Genomic DNA, 15,454 nt, shown 5'->3' on the forward strand with positions numbered 1-15,454 from the left:
TGGATGTTGTAGGTGAAGTAAGTGTGTGAGGTTGGTGAAGTAAATAAATGTTGTAATTTTAATACATTGGTTAACATTTATTTTACTGAAATTTCGATGTCTACAAATGCCCCCACTTCAAGGCGCGTCGTAGACATGTGCTTGTCACGTGTAGAAGATGCGTTTTGAAGTCCCTTAATGTAAATGTCAACCCAAGGGCCGTCGAGGCTTGATCTTGAATTGGGCTGGAAATTTCTTCAAGGGCCATCGAGGCTTGATCTTGAGTTCGACTGGAAGATTTTCTGGTTTCCTCCAATCGTTGATTTTCCACAGGCTTAATCTTGAACTGGGCTGGAGGATTCTTTTGGTCTCCCCCGAAGGTCTGAACTTACTCCTTTTATCTGGAGTTGAATTTGATTCAAGGGTGGTGAACACTTGATTTTGAATCGGACTTGTGATTTCTTCAAGGGCCATCGAGGCTTGATCTTGAGTTCGACTAGAAGATTTTCTGGTTTCCTCCAATCGTTGATTTTCCACAGGCTTAATCTTGAACTGGGCTGGAGGATTCTTTTGGTCTCCCCCGAAGGTCTGAACTTACTCCTTTTATCTGGAGTTGAATTTGATTCAAGGTGGTGAACACTTGATTTTGAATCGGACTTGTGATTTCTTCAAGGGCCATCGAGGCTTGATCTTGAGTTCGACTGGAAGATTTTCTGGTTTCCTCCAATCGTTGATTTTCCACAGGCTTAATCTTGAACTGGGCTGGAGGATTCTTTTGGTCTTCCCCGAAGGTCTGAACTTAACTCCTTTTATCTGGAGTTGAATTTGATTCAAGGGTGGTGAACACTTGATTTTGAATCGGACTTGTGATTTCTTCAAGGGCCATCGAGGCTTGATCTTGAGTTCGACTGGAAGATTTTCTGGTTTCCTCCAATCGTTGATTTTCCACAGGCTTAATCTTGAACTGGGCTGGAGGATTCTTTTGGTCTCCCCCGAAGGTCTGAACTTACTCCTTTTATCTGGAGTTGAATTTGATTCAAGGGTGGTGAACACTTGATTTTGAATCGGACTTGTGATTTCTTCAAGGGCCATCGAGGCTTGATCTTGAAGAATGGTTGTGCGGATTTCTTCAAGGGCTTTTGGGCTTGATCTTGAATGTTGATGGATGAGCAGATCTTCAAGGGCTTTTGGGCTTGATCTTGAAGAACAGTTGGATGTGTGGATTTTTTGATGTTGTTGATCCAAAGGGCCGTTGGGGCTTGATCTTGGGATGAACGGATGATGAACGATGAACACTTTCTTCAAGGGCCATCGGGGCTTGATCTTGAAGAATGGTTGTGCGGATTTCTTCAAGGGCTTTTGGGCTTGATCTTGAAGGTTGATGGATGAGCAGATCTTCAAGGGCTTTTGGGCTTGATCTTGAAGAACGGTTGGAAGTTTCTTCAAGGGCCTTTGGGGGCTTGATCTTGAAGTTTGATGGAAGTTTCTCCAAAGTGTTTGTGTTTTTGTTGATGATGTGACTGTACTTGAAGTTTTGAATTTTCAAGTTGCCTACGTACCCTTGGTTGAGGAGGGATCAAGTCATGACGTAGTTCAAATGAATGACGTTTTTTTTTTTTTTTTTTTTTGGATTTTAATGGTGATTTTGGTGATGATTTTGCCGTACACAGTTTATGCTCTTGCGGGCCAGGAGCGTTGGTTGTCACCTTTTAGGCTCGTGCGAACGAGGAGCTTTTTGAATTTGTCAAACGATCTTAGAGAGGCATTCCTTGCAATCTTCATAGCAAGGAGTCTTGACTGAGTGATTGAAGAAGTCTTTGGGGAAGAAATCGCGCATCGTGATGGCAACGGACGATCTTTGTGTCATAATTTCATCATCCTCAACATTTTCATGTAGCTTTGAAGGTTGACGGTAGCTGCTTTGCCCCCTTTCCGATTGGTGAACTTGTGGAGGAAACCTATTGTAGACATCGAAATTTCAGTAAAACAAATGTTCACCAACGCATTAAAGTTTTGACATGTCAGGGCATACATGGCATACGCCACGTGTCGTACAAATTGTACACATGGCATGTGACTCAACAAAATAGGAAGAAATACCCTTGGATGATTAAACAAGTTTTTTCTTCTCAATTTGGGCAATGACAAGGTAAGCACATTTCAATCCATTGAGGATCAAAACAAGTTTTTCTTCTCATGTTGGGCAATGACAAGGCAAGCACACTTCAATCCATTACGGATCAAAGCAAGTTTTTCTCATTTAGGCAATGACAAAGCATACACATTTCAAGTTTAAAATGGTGTTAAGTGGGAAATTAGGCCATAAGTTAGACCACTTCAAGTTTAAAATGGTATTAAGTGGGAAATTAGGCCATAAGTTACACCACTTCAATTTCAATATTGCATTAAGTGGGAAAATTAGGCAATGGTGCTTGGAAAGGAAAAAAATATTTTGTGGTGGTGATTCATTCTCAAAGCCTATAAATAGGCTTCTCCATCAAGGTATCAAGCATCAAGGAATTCACAAATACATTTCTCTACTCCAAAATTAGAAGAGAATTCCCCAAATCCTTGAAGCTTTGAAACTCCAAAGCTTCCAACCATCCAAATTCCCAAGAATTCCGAAGGATCAAGAAAGCTCTCTTCGTTCTTCGTTAAATCCTCTTTCAAGATCAAGCCCCGACGGCCCTTGAAGAAAGTGTTCATCCGTTCATCCTAAGCATAAGCCCCCAACGGCCCTTTGGATCAACAACCTCAACAAATCCACACATCCAATCGTTCTTCAAGATTAAGCCCAAAAGCCCTTGAAGATCCGCTCATCCATCAACCTTCAAGATCAAGCCCAAAAGCCCTTGAAGAAATCCACACAACCATTATTCAAGATCAAGCCCCGACGGCCCTTGAAGAAAGTGTTCATCGTTCATCCTAAGATCAAGCCCCAACGGCCCCTTGGATCAACAGCACAAACAAATCCACACATCCAATCGTTCTTCAAGACTAAGCCCAAAAGCCCTTGAAGATCTGCTCATCCATCAACCTTCAAGATCAAGCCCAAAAGCCCTTGAAGAAATCCATACACCCATTCTTCAAGATCAAGCCCAACGCCCCTTGAAGATCCGTTCATCAACTGTTCATCCTTAGATCAAGCCCCGACGGCCCTTTGGATCAACAACTCATCCACAAACCTACACCCTACGAAGATAGAATCAGAGGACCAAATTTGAGAGAGATCGTAACCCCAAAATCATAAACACAAAAATATTATTTTGTACACGTTATTCTTGTTTCTTGTTTCAAGGAATCTTTCGTGTTCACACCTATGTTTCTTGTGCATTTTCTTTGGAGTGACATAAGTTCATCCTTCAACTTCACTTGACTTGACTGACATGGTTTTGGAGCATGCCCCCAGCGGTTGAGGTGAAGATTTTGAGTTCAAAGAGCCAGAAGTGATGGTGGTATAGTTTGACTTCACCACATCATTAAGATCTAGCTCGATGATCCCTTTTTGAGCCAACTTCATGATGAGATCTTTTAGCACAAAGCACTTTTCCGTCGGATGACCAATGAAGCGGTGGAATTTACAGTACCTTGGACTGTCAGTACGGTTCATATCTTCCGGCCGTTTGCACTCAGGTAGGTCGATCACCTTTTTGTCAAGCAAGTCTTTCAACATGGCAACCACGTCAGAGTCGGGGAATGGATAAGTCTTCTCCTCAAGTTCCTTCAAAGTGCGTCTACGTATCTCTTGATCACGAAAAGCTTCGGTTTGAATCGCCTTGCCTCGTGTATGAATTTTGACTGGAGTTGTGTTGACCGTCATTGCTTCCTTGGTGGGTTTCCACGCAGCCTTATCCACCTTTGGCCCCAAAACTTTGTCATTCTTGTAGTCGGCGATCTGTTCTTTCTTCCCATGACGGGTGATGCTTAACTCCATATCATGGGCGCGGGTGGCTAACTCCTCAAATGTTCGTGGTTTGATGCCTTGAAGGATGTAGTGTAGTCTCCACTGCATGCCTTGAACGCACATCTCAATGGCGGAGGTTTCAGAAAGCCGATCTTTGCAATCCAGGCTTAATGAACGCCATCTATTGATGTAGTCGATGACAGGTTCATCATTCCACTGTTTCGTACTGGTCAGCTCCAGCATGCTCACAGTGCGACGAGTGCTATAGAAGCGGTTGAGAAATTCCCTTTCTAGCTGATCCCAATTGTTCATAGACTCGGGTTCGAGGTCGGTGTACCAGTCAAAGGCGTTATCTTTCAGAGAGCGCACGAACTTTTTGACGAGGTAGTCTCCCTCTGTCCCAGCATTGTTGCAAGTTTCAATGAAATGGGCGACATGTTGCTTCGGGTTGCCTTTTCCATCGAACTGCATGAATTTTGGGGGCTGATAACCCCTTGGCATCTTCAAAGCATCAATCTTCTTGGAGTAGGGCTTTGAGTACAGTACAGAGTCATGTGAACTTCCTTCGTACTGTGTCTTGATAGTGCTTGCAATCATCTCCTGTAGTTGCTGGATAGAGAGAGATCCCATGAACGCCGTTGCTTGGTCTAGCTTCAGCTTCTCTTCGACTTTCTCTGCTGGAGGCTCCTCTTCTTCGTCGACTTTTTTCTTTACTAGGCTATCATTTGGGTCGACTTTCACGTCAGGCCGCGCATCTAGTTGGTTGACGAGTGCGGCAATCTGCAAGTCCTTCTCTTCCACAATCCGTGTGAGCTTTGCGATTGCTTCATTCATCTGAGCTAGCTGCTCCTCGATTGAAGTTGCTCCAGTGGTCATGACTTGCATGGTTGTACTGCCACTCGAATCAGCGTCGGAGAGTAGGGACTCTGAGTATTTCCTCGGGCTTTCCCCCCTTGATGCCCTTAGCGAGGCTAGGTTGATCACAGGCTCGTACCTCAGGTGCTCTTGTTCCTTTGACAGAGTTAATGCAGGGGCGGAAGCCGCGGCAAAAAGAGCTCTTGCCTTACTTCGGGTTATGATGCCCGAAATATCACCACTTGCGGCGATGATGTTCTTGTTCTTTGCTTTGATTGCAGGAACATCTTGATCCTTTCTTGATGCCATTTGCGTTTTTCGATGATTTGAGGATAGAGATGAGAGGTAGAGATGTCCCACTGGGTGTGCCAAATTTGTGAACACGAAAAATTCCTGAAACAAGAAACAAGAATACGTGCACAAAATAACATTTTTGTGTTTAATGATTTTGGGGTTACGATCTCTCTTAAATTTGGTCCTCTGATTCTATCTTCGTAGGGTGTAGGTTTGTGGATGAGTTGTTGATCCAAAGGGCCGTCGGGGCTTGATCTAAGGATGAACAGTTGATGAACGGATCTTCAAGGGGCGTTGGGCTTGATCTTGAAGAATGGGTGTATGGGTTTGTTGAGGTTGTTGATCCAAAGGGCCGTTGGGGCTTGATCTTAGGATGAACAGTTGATGAATGGATCTTCAAAGGGCGTTGGACTTGATCTTGAAGAATGGGTGTATGGATTTCTTCAAGGGCTTTTGGGCTTGATCTTGAAAGTTGATGGATGAGCAAATCTTCAAGGGCTTTTGGGCTTAGTCTTGAAGAACGACTGGATGTGTGGATTTGTTGAGGTTGTTGATCCAAAGGGCCGTTGGGGCTTGATCTTAGGATGAACGGATGATGAATGATGAACACTTTCTTCAAGGGGCCGTCGGGGCTTGATCTTGAGTTGGTGGGAGTTCTTCAAGGGCCGTTGGTGCTTGATCTTGAAGGAGGATTTGACGAAGAACGAAGAGTGCTTTCTTGATCCTTCGGGATTTTCTTGAGAGCTTTAGAACTTTAAGGCTTCAAGGTTTTGGTCCCCTTGGTGATATCAATTCCTCTTGATGGAGAAGCCTATTTATAGGCTTTAAGAGTGAATCACCACCATTCATTTTTTTGGTGAAGTGAGTGGAGGTTGTAGGTGAAGTGAGTGGAGGTTGTAGGTGAAGTAAGTGGAGGTTGTAGTGAGTGGAGGTTGTAGGTGAAGTAAGTGGAGGTTGTAGGTGAAGTAAGTGGATGTTGTAGGTGAAGTAAGTGTGTGAGGTTGGTGAAGTAAATAAATGTTGTAATTTTAATACATTGGTTAACATTTATTTTACTGAAATTTCGATGTCTACAAAAGTATGAGTTTGATTTTTACTGGGATCAATTTGGGCATGCAAAGAACAAGAAACATATGGAAAAAGAGAAAGCAGAGAAACGGGAGGGAGAGAGTCAAATAAAAAGGGTAAGTTAGTCATTTAATCCCATTCTGTTCTGTTCCATCTTGCCAGTACCAAACATGACATGAAATCTTTATTTCGTCCCGTCCCATTACATCCTGTTTTGTCCCATATGCGTACCAAATGGTATCTTAAATAAGAGGTTGGGGTTTGATAGTAAGTAAACTTGAGACTCGTTGCTCATTGAGACCAAGCGAGAGAAGCATCGTTGCTTTCAACCCACCACACGCATCTCCACCACCCCCCCCCCCAAAAAAAAAAAAAAAAAAAAGAATGTGAGAGAAGCATCGTCTTGTGCATACATGTGCATGAAACTCTCTTTTTGTTGCAATCTTTCGGTGTATTCAAAGCATTAGACGAATTTAAGGCTTCTATTCTATACGACATGTTTTGGGTTCGATTTCTGATGCTGGTGAATAACATGATGGTGGAAAGAAGAGGCTGAAATATTTTCAATCCTAGAAAGATGAATTGTCCCAACAAAACCACCAATTGATTTTTTTTTTTTAAATAAAAAAAAACATAATCGCTTGATATTATTTTTCATTTAAATAGATAAATGTAATTTTATTTTGATTTATGTACTCTAAATGTTAAACATATCAATCCAGACGTGTGCTCTTATTAATATTATACTATTAAGAAAGAAAGAAAAAAACATGAAATGGCTTATCAATATATCCGCTTTTTCTATAATTGCTTTGGCGTTGGCTCCAAGAAGAAGCGCCTAGCCATCCTTGACAATTATATATGATACGTGCGAAATGGAAAGCCAATAAGCGCAACGTGTGAATGGTGATAATATGATAAGTTTATAAATTTCCCAATTTTCATGTGCGAGATAAGGACATTGGGGGTTCACACTGACTCACACACCGTCTATTTCCGAAACGGCAATGTTGTTGACTGGTAGTCGTACGTATAAATATGTCAAACATGAAACTCCCACCCCTTTTTTGGATGCCAAATGGAGATGCCAAATTCCATTTCCCACCTAACCTTATCATTTCTTAACAATACCTCTAGAGCTATAACATAGTTTTTCGTCGTTCAGTACATCAGTCTGGTAAGATTTATTTTCACTTGTAAATAAGGTGTTTAAGGTTCAAATTTTTTGGATGACGAATTCAATATCAAATTAGATTATCCTTTGTGTGACTTAACCGAACTTCTCATCCCTTTAGCTAACTCCCCATCCTTTCTTTTAGCATAAAATATATCGTTGTACTAAAAGAAAACACAGTTTTTCTATTTTTTCTTCATCAAGTTAGAATTTCTCTCTTAACTAATAGAGAAGGGGTTTGAATTTTCATCCACCTACTAACATTCTTTGGGGTAAATTAAAAAAAAAAAAATCATGAAAACAACTAAATTTTAATCGGTAAGACAAAAGTAGGTATAAAACTACTAAGCCTATAAGACCATTCCAAAGGAGATGTCAAATCCTAAGTAGAAAATCATGTAATCAAATTTGAAGACAGAAGCAAGCTCCAACCGATATGTCAATTTTAAATGGATTGACATATGAGAAAAGGTGATGTCAAATAATTTTTAATTATTTTATTGTGTGCGTCCCATTAATGCACCAATTATAAATCTTGAAAATTTATTTTAATTGATTTCTTTTTAAAATGGGTCCAACAAATATCATTTATAAAAATAAAAATAAAAACATATCGGTTAAAAAAAAAAGAAAATATGACATTGTCATGTCAGCCATCAAATTAACAATTAACAATTATTTTTTGACATCTGCATTAGAGATGCTAACGAATTTAGTTCACACATCATCAACAAAAAACTTCTCGAGCACGTGATGAATACACTTGAACTCGTTAAATGGAAGAAAAAAGAAGGAAAAGCTAGAGCAACAAATTATTAAGAATATCAAAGTTCTAATTTGGAAGTGCTTGTGAGAATCAATACCCTTGTTAATTTTTTCAATCAGTCCAAAACAATTTATTAAATAATTATGGTCAAATTATGATTTTAGTCTTTGTGACTTCAATTATCGTGATGTAATTCTCATAATTGTTGCTTTTCAAAGACAATCGTTTATAAATTTTTGACAATATAATTTTTAGCTAATATACGTATCAATAAATTGGACTGTTTGAAGAAGTAAAAACCCCGAAATCAAGTAACTACAAATGTTAAATCGCATTTATTAAAAGTATAATGACCACAATAGAACTTCGCCGAGACTACACGGACTAAAAGTTTAGGTTTAATAATTTTAAGGTAAAAACTAAAAAGGAAGCAAACAATTCTACTCAAAAGATAAAGAATAAATTGTAGCAGTAATAACTTAACTTCAACTTAATTGGAACAATGATCATTTAGCTAAAAATTTATTATCATGGTCTCCCAACTCATCAAAACGTGCAGTTATGGTTTATCAACTAAAAATCCATTACCATTGGTCCCTTAAATTTAATCCAACTGGAGAAATGGTCCCTCAACTTTAACCCAATTTGAGCAATGATCCCTCAACTTTAACCGAATTGTAGTAACGGTCCTTCCAACATAACTTATTTTGACAAAATTCTGATGAAGTTGACGAAAATGATCATAGCTACACGTTTTGATAAGTTGAGGGACCCCAATTGTAGCACAGGTCTTTCCAACATAACTTATTTTGACAAAATTCTGACGAAATTGACAAAAATGATCATAGCTACATATTTTGATGAGTTAAGGGACCAATGGTAAAGAATTTTTAGTGGAGGACTATTGTTCCAATATGATTAAAATTGAGGGACCATTGCTACAATTTACTTATAGATAAAAAGCAATCAATCAATTTGTAAAATCAATATCTGATGTGGCACCATCAGAACCGTTGAACCATGATTCAACGGTCAAGATCGGCTTAAACAAAGTAGGGCGTTACCCGGTTCAAGATTATCCGGGTCCGGGTCAAATGCACAATCGTCCATCACAAATCAGAGGACCAACTCCAATAGACGCCTGTTTTGACCCAAGTCGGTCCTCGGAAACATAATTCACAGCTACCGTTAACAAACGCCGTTTGGTTAACACTGTGTGATGTTAACTGGTGGAGGTCTTTTCTCATTAACTCCGTCTCTTTAAACAGACTCCGTTATCTCCCCCCTTCTCTTTCTCTCCCCCCCTTTCCTTCTCTATTTCTCTCTTTTCTCAAAATTGGGGCTCTGATTGCAGTTCTCTCTGTAGCTGTTGTTTTGAAGCCTTCCTTTATAGGTAAACTAACGAATCCTCTATTTAATTTTCGTCTTTTTATTTTGGGAATATTTTTTTCATTGGGCTAGGGTTTTTTTTTTTTTTTTTGTGCCTGATTTTATCCGTTGGGATATTTTATACCGATTGACATTTTTGGTACATTTTATGAGATTCTAGGGTTTTTTTCTGATTCTGGGTTGTCTTGTTTGGTGGCTGAGAAAGTGTAGGAAAATAAAATATGCTAAAAATTGGATCTTGGGAAAATATTGATTCGGGTATTGGGGATTCTGAATAAATTTGAGCTCTGATGCAGCTCGGATGTGTGGTTTTGTGAAAGTAATGGAATTTATTGAGCAGGGATTAGAGGACTTTTTTTAAGCTTAAATCATGTTTAATTTTATTTTCCTCTTAGTTTTCTAATTCTCAAAAACCAAACAAGGGATAAGCTGTTCTGAAGTTAATTTCTTGCATATAATGGTATTAATTTTGTGAGTAATAGTCCTGATTGATTTCAACTGTTATGATATGGCTTTCAGGTTGTTCTTGTTTTGAGAAAAATAATTGTAGTTCAATGTGACATGGATTGATTGATGGGCCTGCAAAAATTTGGAAGATCTATTTGTGGATGCCAATCTTAAGGATTAGTTTAATTTGTGGAATTTGTGATGGATCTGCGATCTTTATTGGCTCATTTCGATATGCTGAGATGTTTGTGAGGTGATTCTATTGGAAAGCGGGTTTAGAGATTGAAACCCGGAAGCAGGAGAGAAGGGAAAGGTTGTGGGAAATCATGGGGGAAGCTCTTCTGACTACCCTGTCCATAGAGAATTCTCATTTGTCTACATTATTGTCTATGGATTCGGGTTCTGTTTCGCATGATGAATTGGAAAGAGAGATGAATAGGACCTTCATACTTTCTCGTCCTCCTGATATCAATCTTCCGCTACTGTCTGAGCCTAGCCCACCTCCTCAAACTTGGAATGATTCATGTGACATCTTAGATGTAGGCCTTGGGTCTCAAGTTTATGAGGCCGAGGCGACAATCACTCTCCCCAAAGTTGCAAGGAAATGCAACAAGAGGCTTGATAGCATTTGGGGTGCATGGTTCTTCTTCAGCTTCTACTTCAAGCCTGTTTTGAATGAGAAGTCCAAGTCTAAGATCATTCGGGACAGTAATGGGGTGTCTGGGTACAACAAGACAGACTTACAGTTAGATGCTTTCTTGGTTCAGCATGATATGGAGAACATGTATATGTGGGTTTTCAAGGATAGGCCTGAAAATGCATTGGGGAAGATGCAGCTGAGGAGCTACATGAATGGGCATTCTCGCCAAGGAGAACGCCCATTCCCATTTAGTGCGGACAGGGGCTTTGTTCGGTCTCATCGTATGCAGAGGAAGCACTACAGGGGTCTTTCTAACCCGCAGTGTGTTCACGGGATAGAAGTTGTTCGGTCACCCAACCTCATGTGTCTTGATGACGAAGAGAGGAAGAGGTGGGCAGAGCTTACAGGCCGAGATATAAATTTCTCAATCCCACCTGAAGCAAGTGACTTTGGTACCTGGAGGAACCTTCAGAACACAGATTTGGAGCTTGAACGGCCTGCCCCTCCAAAGAACAATATAAATTCACAACCAAGAAAATTGCTTGATGGTACGGGTTTGAATTTGTCAACTCAACCATCAGAGCATGTCAACAACGAGGGGATGGACCTGTCACCGGTCTCCAATAAGCGGAAGAAGGACCTTTTCCCCCATGGGAATGACAATGACTGTTTGCCTAATAACCCACATTTCGACAGATCCGGCAAAGACCACCCAATTGAGTCACATTGGTTTAATGAGTTCAGTGGGGTGATGAAGAAAGCATCCGGCCCTGTTACAGCCGCAAAAACAATTTATGAGGATGAGGAAGGGTTTTTGATCATTGTCAGCTTGCCATTTGTAGATCTTCAGAGGGTAAAAGTTACTTGGAGGAATACTCCCTCACGTGGGATAGTAAAGATATCTTGTGTGAGTACAGCTTGTTTGCCATCCATTAAGAGACGCGATAGAACATTTCAGCTAACAGATCCAACGCCGGAGCACTGCCCTCGTGGGGAGTTCGTGAGGGAAATTGAGCTTCCTACCCACATTCCAGAAGATGCTAAACTGGAAGCCTACTGCGATGAGACAGGAACAGTGCTCGAGATTATGGTGCCCAAACGTCGAGTGGGACCAGAAGAACACGAGGTCCGTGTGTGCCTTCGCCCCTCTCCCTGGAACGAAAGGGAGCATCTGTTGACCTGAAGCAGGCATTCAGATGACAGATGCAAGAAACATTTTTTACTGTCTCATTGTTTTTCTTTAACTTGAATCCGCCGATGAAATCTATTGAATTAAATCTGATTTTTTTCTTCTCCCCCCTCCCCCTTTATGTATTTAAACCCCCTCCCTAAGAAAAAAAATGGAAAAAAGATAGCAGCCTTCCTTCTTCTTTTCTTTTCATACAATTTATCAGATTGATATGTTGATTTATAGATGTATGTCAAGACTGCTGTGATCTTATGCTTTATTTGGCCATATGCCCTTTGCTCGTTCTAGCTCTGCGCTAAAAATCGCCGTGCATAGCGGTTTCGGGAGTTCGACGTTATTATAAAGTTTGCATTCCCATGTTATGTTTCGGATTGAAGGTTCTTTGTATAAAGGAAATTACTTATGTAACCTATTTTCTTCTGTATGAAATTTTAGTGTTTTCGCTCGGAGTTCGGTTTGAGTATTTATCAAATATAGTCAAAAATTAACCCTTAATTTCAAAAATGTTACTTTTTTTTTATAAAATCTTTCAAAAATATCTAAAATTTCACCTAAGACACAAATACCCTCAAATTTAACAATCAAATAAATTAAAGGCTTTTTAGCCAAAATGATTCATGATATTGACATAAATCCTTAATCTGGTTCTTAACAATTAATGATAATTAATAGTAGTGTTCTTGAATTTTTCTATCGTTAATCATTTTAGTCTTTCTTTGAATTTGTCCATCGTGATCATTTTAGTTTTTTTATGAAAAATCTGTCAATTGCTATGTTAATGTGATGATGTGGCACCACGTGGATCTCACAAATACAATCATATAATGACATGTGGATTAACTTTAAAAATTATTTTTATATTTAAAACTAAAAATGATATTAGTAAGAAATAGGGCGTTGAAGGTATGATTGAAATTCTGCCGCTCCCACTTACGGTAACCGCGGCGGCGCTCAATGTCGGTGATGAGGGAGGTCGAAGGGGATAGGGTTGTTGGGGTGGAGTGTAGAAGCGAAGGTGAAGTTGGATCGGAGCTTGAGGCGATAGTAGCTAAAAAGAATTTAATTTATTTAATTGTTAAATTTGAGGGTATTTATGTTTATTTAAGTGAAATGTTTTATATATTTGAAAGTTTTTATATAAAATGACATTTTTGAAATTAAGAGTTAATTTTTTGCTATATTTGATGAATACTCGTTCGGTTTTTCGATTAGATTTTACGAGCAGATTGGATTCGATTTAAAGATAAAACACCGGAATTCATTCATTGTTGCTTCTTTATGGCTGCTCTGAAACCAGATTCAGCAGCAAATTAGGAAACATTAACATTAAACTCGGATCCGGAAAATTCATCAAACTGATTACTGATCTAATCTCAAAACTGCATCTTCTGCAGCTTGCTAATTAGAGCTCGTCCGCGTGCTCCGCCGACATCTCAATCGTGTCTGGGTGGCGGTTTCTGATTTCCGATAGGGTTTGGCCCTGACGGCTTTTTGTGAACACCTTGAGGTTTGACCAGCTTTCTGGATTTGAGCTGTTAATCACAGAAACAAGAAAGTTCTTTCATCACCGAACGAACAACGATTACATTTGGCAGACCAAAATTTAAACGACAAGAAAAAAGCAGCAGCAGCAGCAGCAGTACCAGGGCTTACCCAAGTTGCCAACATGAATCTTGTGGCCACCAAACTCCGCCTTGCCGGAGAAGTTTCGAAATCAAGCCCTGCAGAAAGCATTGAAAGGAAACAGATCATGAGCATGCATTAATCCGATTCAGAATCGACGTATCGGATTACAAAACAATGTTTTAGTTACAAGTTGAGGACTTGCCTAACTCTGCATCTGCATCTGCATCTTGAGCTCTAAGCATGAGCAGTGCAAAAACAAGGTACACAGCAGCTTGTTCTCTCTTCATCTTTGGAATGTGATTGGTTTTTTGCATGGGAGGATTGAGAGTGTGTGGGGGTCTCGTAAGCATGCATGATTAGATTTATAATTGGGTTTACTTGTTCGTTAATCATAACCCAGTTTGAAAATTATGGAATGCCCTCCAAAACGTGTCTGGGAATCCAATGCCACGTCTTTAGAGTTAATGAGCACCTTGTCATTGTATGTTGACTTCTCATCCACTGTGCAACATTGACGCTAATAAGCAAAAGGTTTACAGAGTTTTTTTTTTCCAAAAAACGTTCTTTTAGCAGACTGTGAATTTGAATCACTTATTAGGTCGAAATCTTCTAGTTGTGAGGTTCAGATTTACGATTTGGAAATATGGCAATACCATCAAATCTCTAAAAACATAAGTCTGACAAGAAAACACTGCTTGATTTATATTCCAAATCAGAGACGGTTGTTACCAGAAGTTGAATAGTATTTGCAAGTGAATTAATTAGGGAATTTTCGACAAGGGGCAAGATTTTTCTCAAGAGAAATGATGTTTCATGTCTCCGTTGACTTCATGATTAGATTCCGATGTAGCTTTATTTCATAGGCTATTCCTGTTATGCTTGTGATTATAAACCAAAAAAGAACGGAATTGGATCCTCTGCTGAGCTCAGAATGAGGATTCTCATGAGCAGTTAATCCGGACCGTTTAAATTTGATTCAACGCTGTAAATATTATAATTTTTAGAAGAAACTCCTATTTAAAATCGTTGGATCAAAATTTAACGGTCTAGATAGGATACTCAGGAGGATCGTCATCCTGAGCTTAAAAGAGAATCCAGTTCCGAAAAGGACAAGGTTGAGTACAATTCAGGTGCTCCACACTTCGGTCTTTTATGTGGACCGTAACGAGTGCAAACTAATTATTTACAGGATTACATGTAACTGACTTAGATGACGTGTACTGTAATCATGACATTATGTTTTATGTTACAAAGTAATGTGTAAGTTTCTCTTTTGACGCACTCAATCATCCACATTGCTACTCAGCCACACAAACTTTGGCAATTGGCTTAGTGGACTATGATGGAATATCGTACAAATGGCTAGTTTGTTGCTGTTGTACTTTAAAAAAAAAAAAAATACTTATATTGTCCTGTGAAAATAATTAATTATGAAATAAAGCAATTAAGTGTTTGGTAAATTGGATTTGCAAAAGTGCTTTGAGTCCAAAAAGCAGTATCAAAGTGTTTAATAAATTTTTATATAAAAGTGTTGTGAATATGTATAATGACTGAAAAACCAAAGATATACAGTAATGGTACGGTAATTGTCCCAACCCGAAGATATTTGATATGGTGTTGGTATCCAAAATCAATATCGATGGTATCAAAAACTTGGTATGGTCATGGTACTAAATTACCAACAGTTTGATATGATAAATAATACAGTAAGTGTATCAAACTCACCCCTAAAATCAAGTGCTACTAGATCAACTGAATCACGTACAAGACTATCATATGTTGACTCTATACATTGCACTCGTATAAGATCCGCGTGAGAGAGTAACCTCTTTTAAAACACTACCATCCATTTTATTCCTGTAGGAGGCGACTAGGTCCCTAGGACACAAGTCACACAGCCTTTGTCAAATGGCATAGTGGACTAGTATGGACTATGATGAGTTCCATGTGCTAAGAATTTTAGGTCTCCTTGAACCATTAACTGATACAGCATAACATAATTTCCGCGTAAAAAAAGAAGATCCTCCACTTCCTTTGAGATGACTAAATGAGAAGCAATTAATCCAATCTCCATTGTTTTGAATTTGCACATCCAAATGAGTGTTATAATCTAGGGTATACAA

The 15,454-nt window shown here is 39.3% G+C and overlaps 1 protein-coding gene across 1 annotated transcript; it reads left to right on the plus strand.

Annotated features, from left to right (window-relative positions):
• The first annotated feature begins 9,331 nt into the window (after positions 1 to 9,331).
• Positions 9,332 to 11,972, plus strand: LOC137720283 (uncharacterized). Its single transcript, XM_068459332.1, has 2 exons — positions 9,332 to 9,433; positions 9,949 to 11,972. The coding sequence occupies exon 2, from the start codon at positions 10,203 to 10,205 to the stop codon at positions 11,697 to 11,699; it is 1,497 nt and encodes a 498-aa protein (XP_068315433.1). The 5' UTR covers positions 9,332 to 9,433; positions 9,949 to 10,202; the 3' UTR covers positions 11,700 to 11,972.
• Positions 11,973 to 15,454: the final 3,482 nt, after the last annotated feature.

Source organism: Pyrus communis, chromosome 16, assembly GCF_963583255.1.
Source record: "Pyrus communis chromosome 16, drPyrComm1.1, whole genome shotgun sequence".
In the NCBI taxonomy this organism is placed as follows: Eukaryota; Viridiplantae; Streptophyta; class Magnoliopsida; order Rosales; family Rosaceae; genus Pyrus; species Pyrus communis.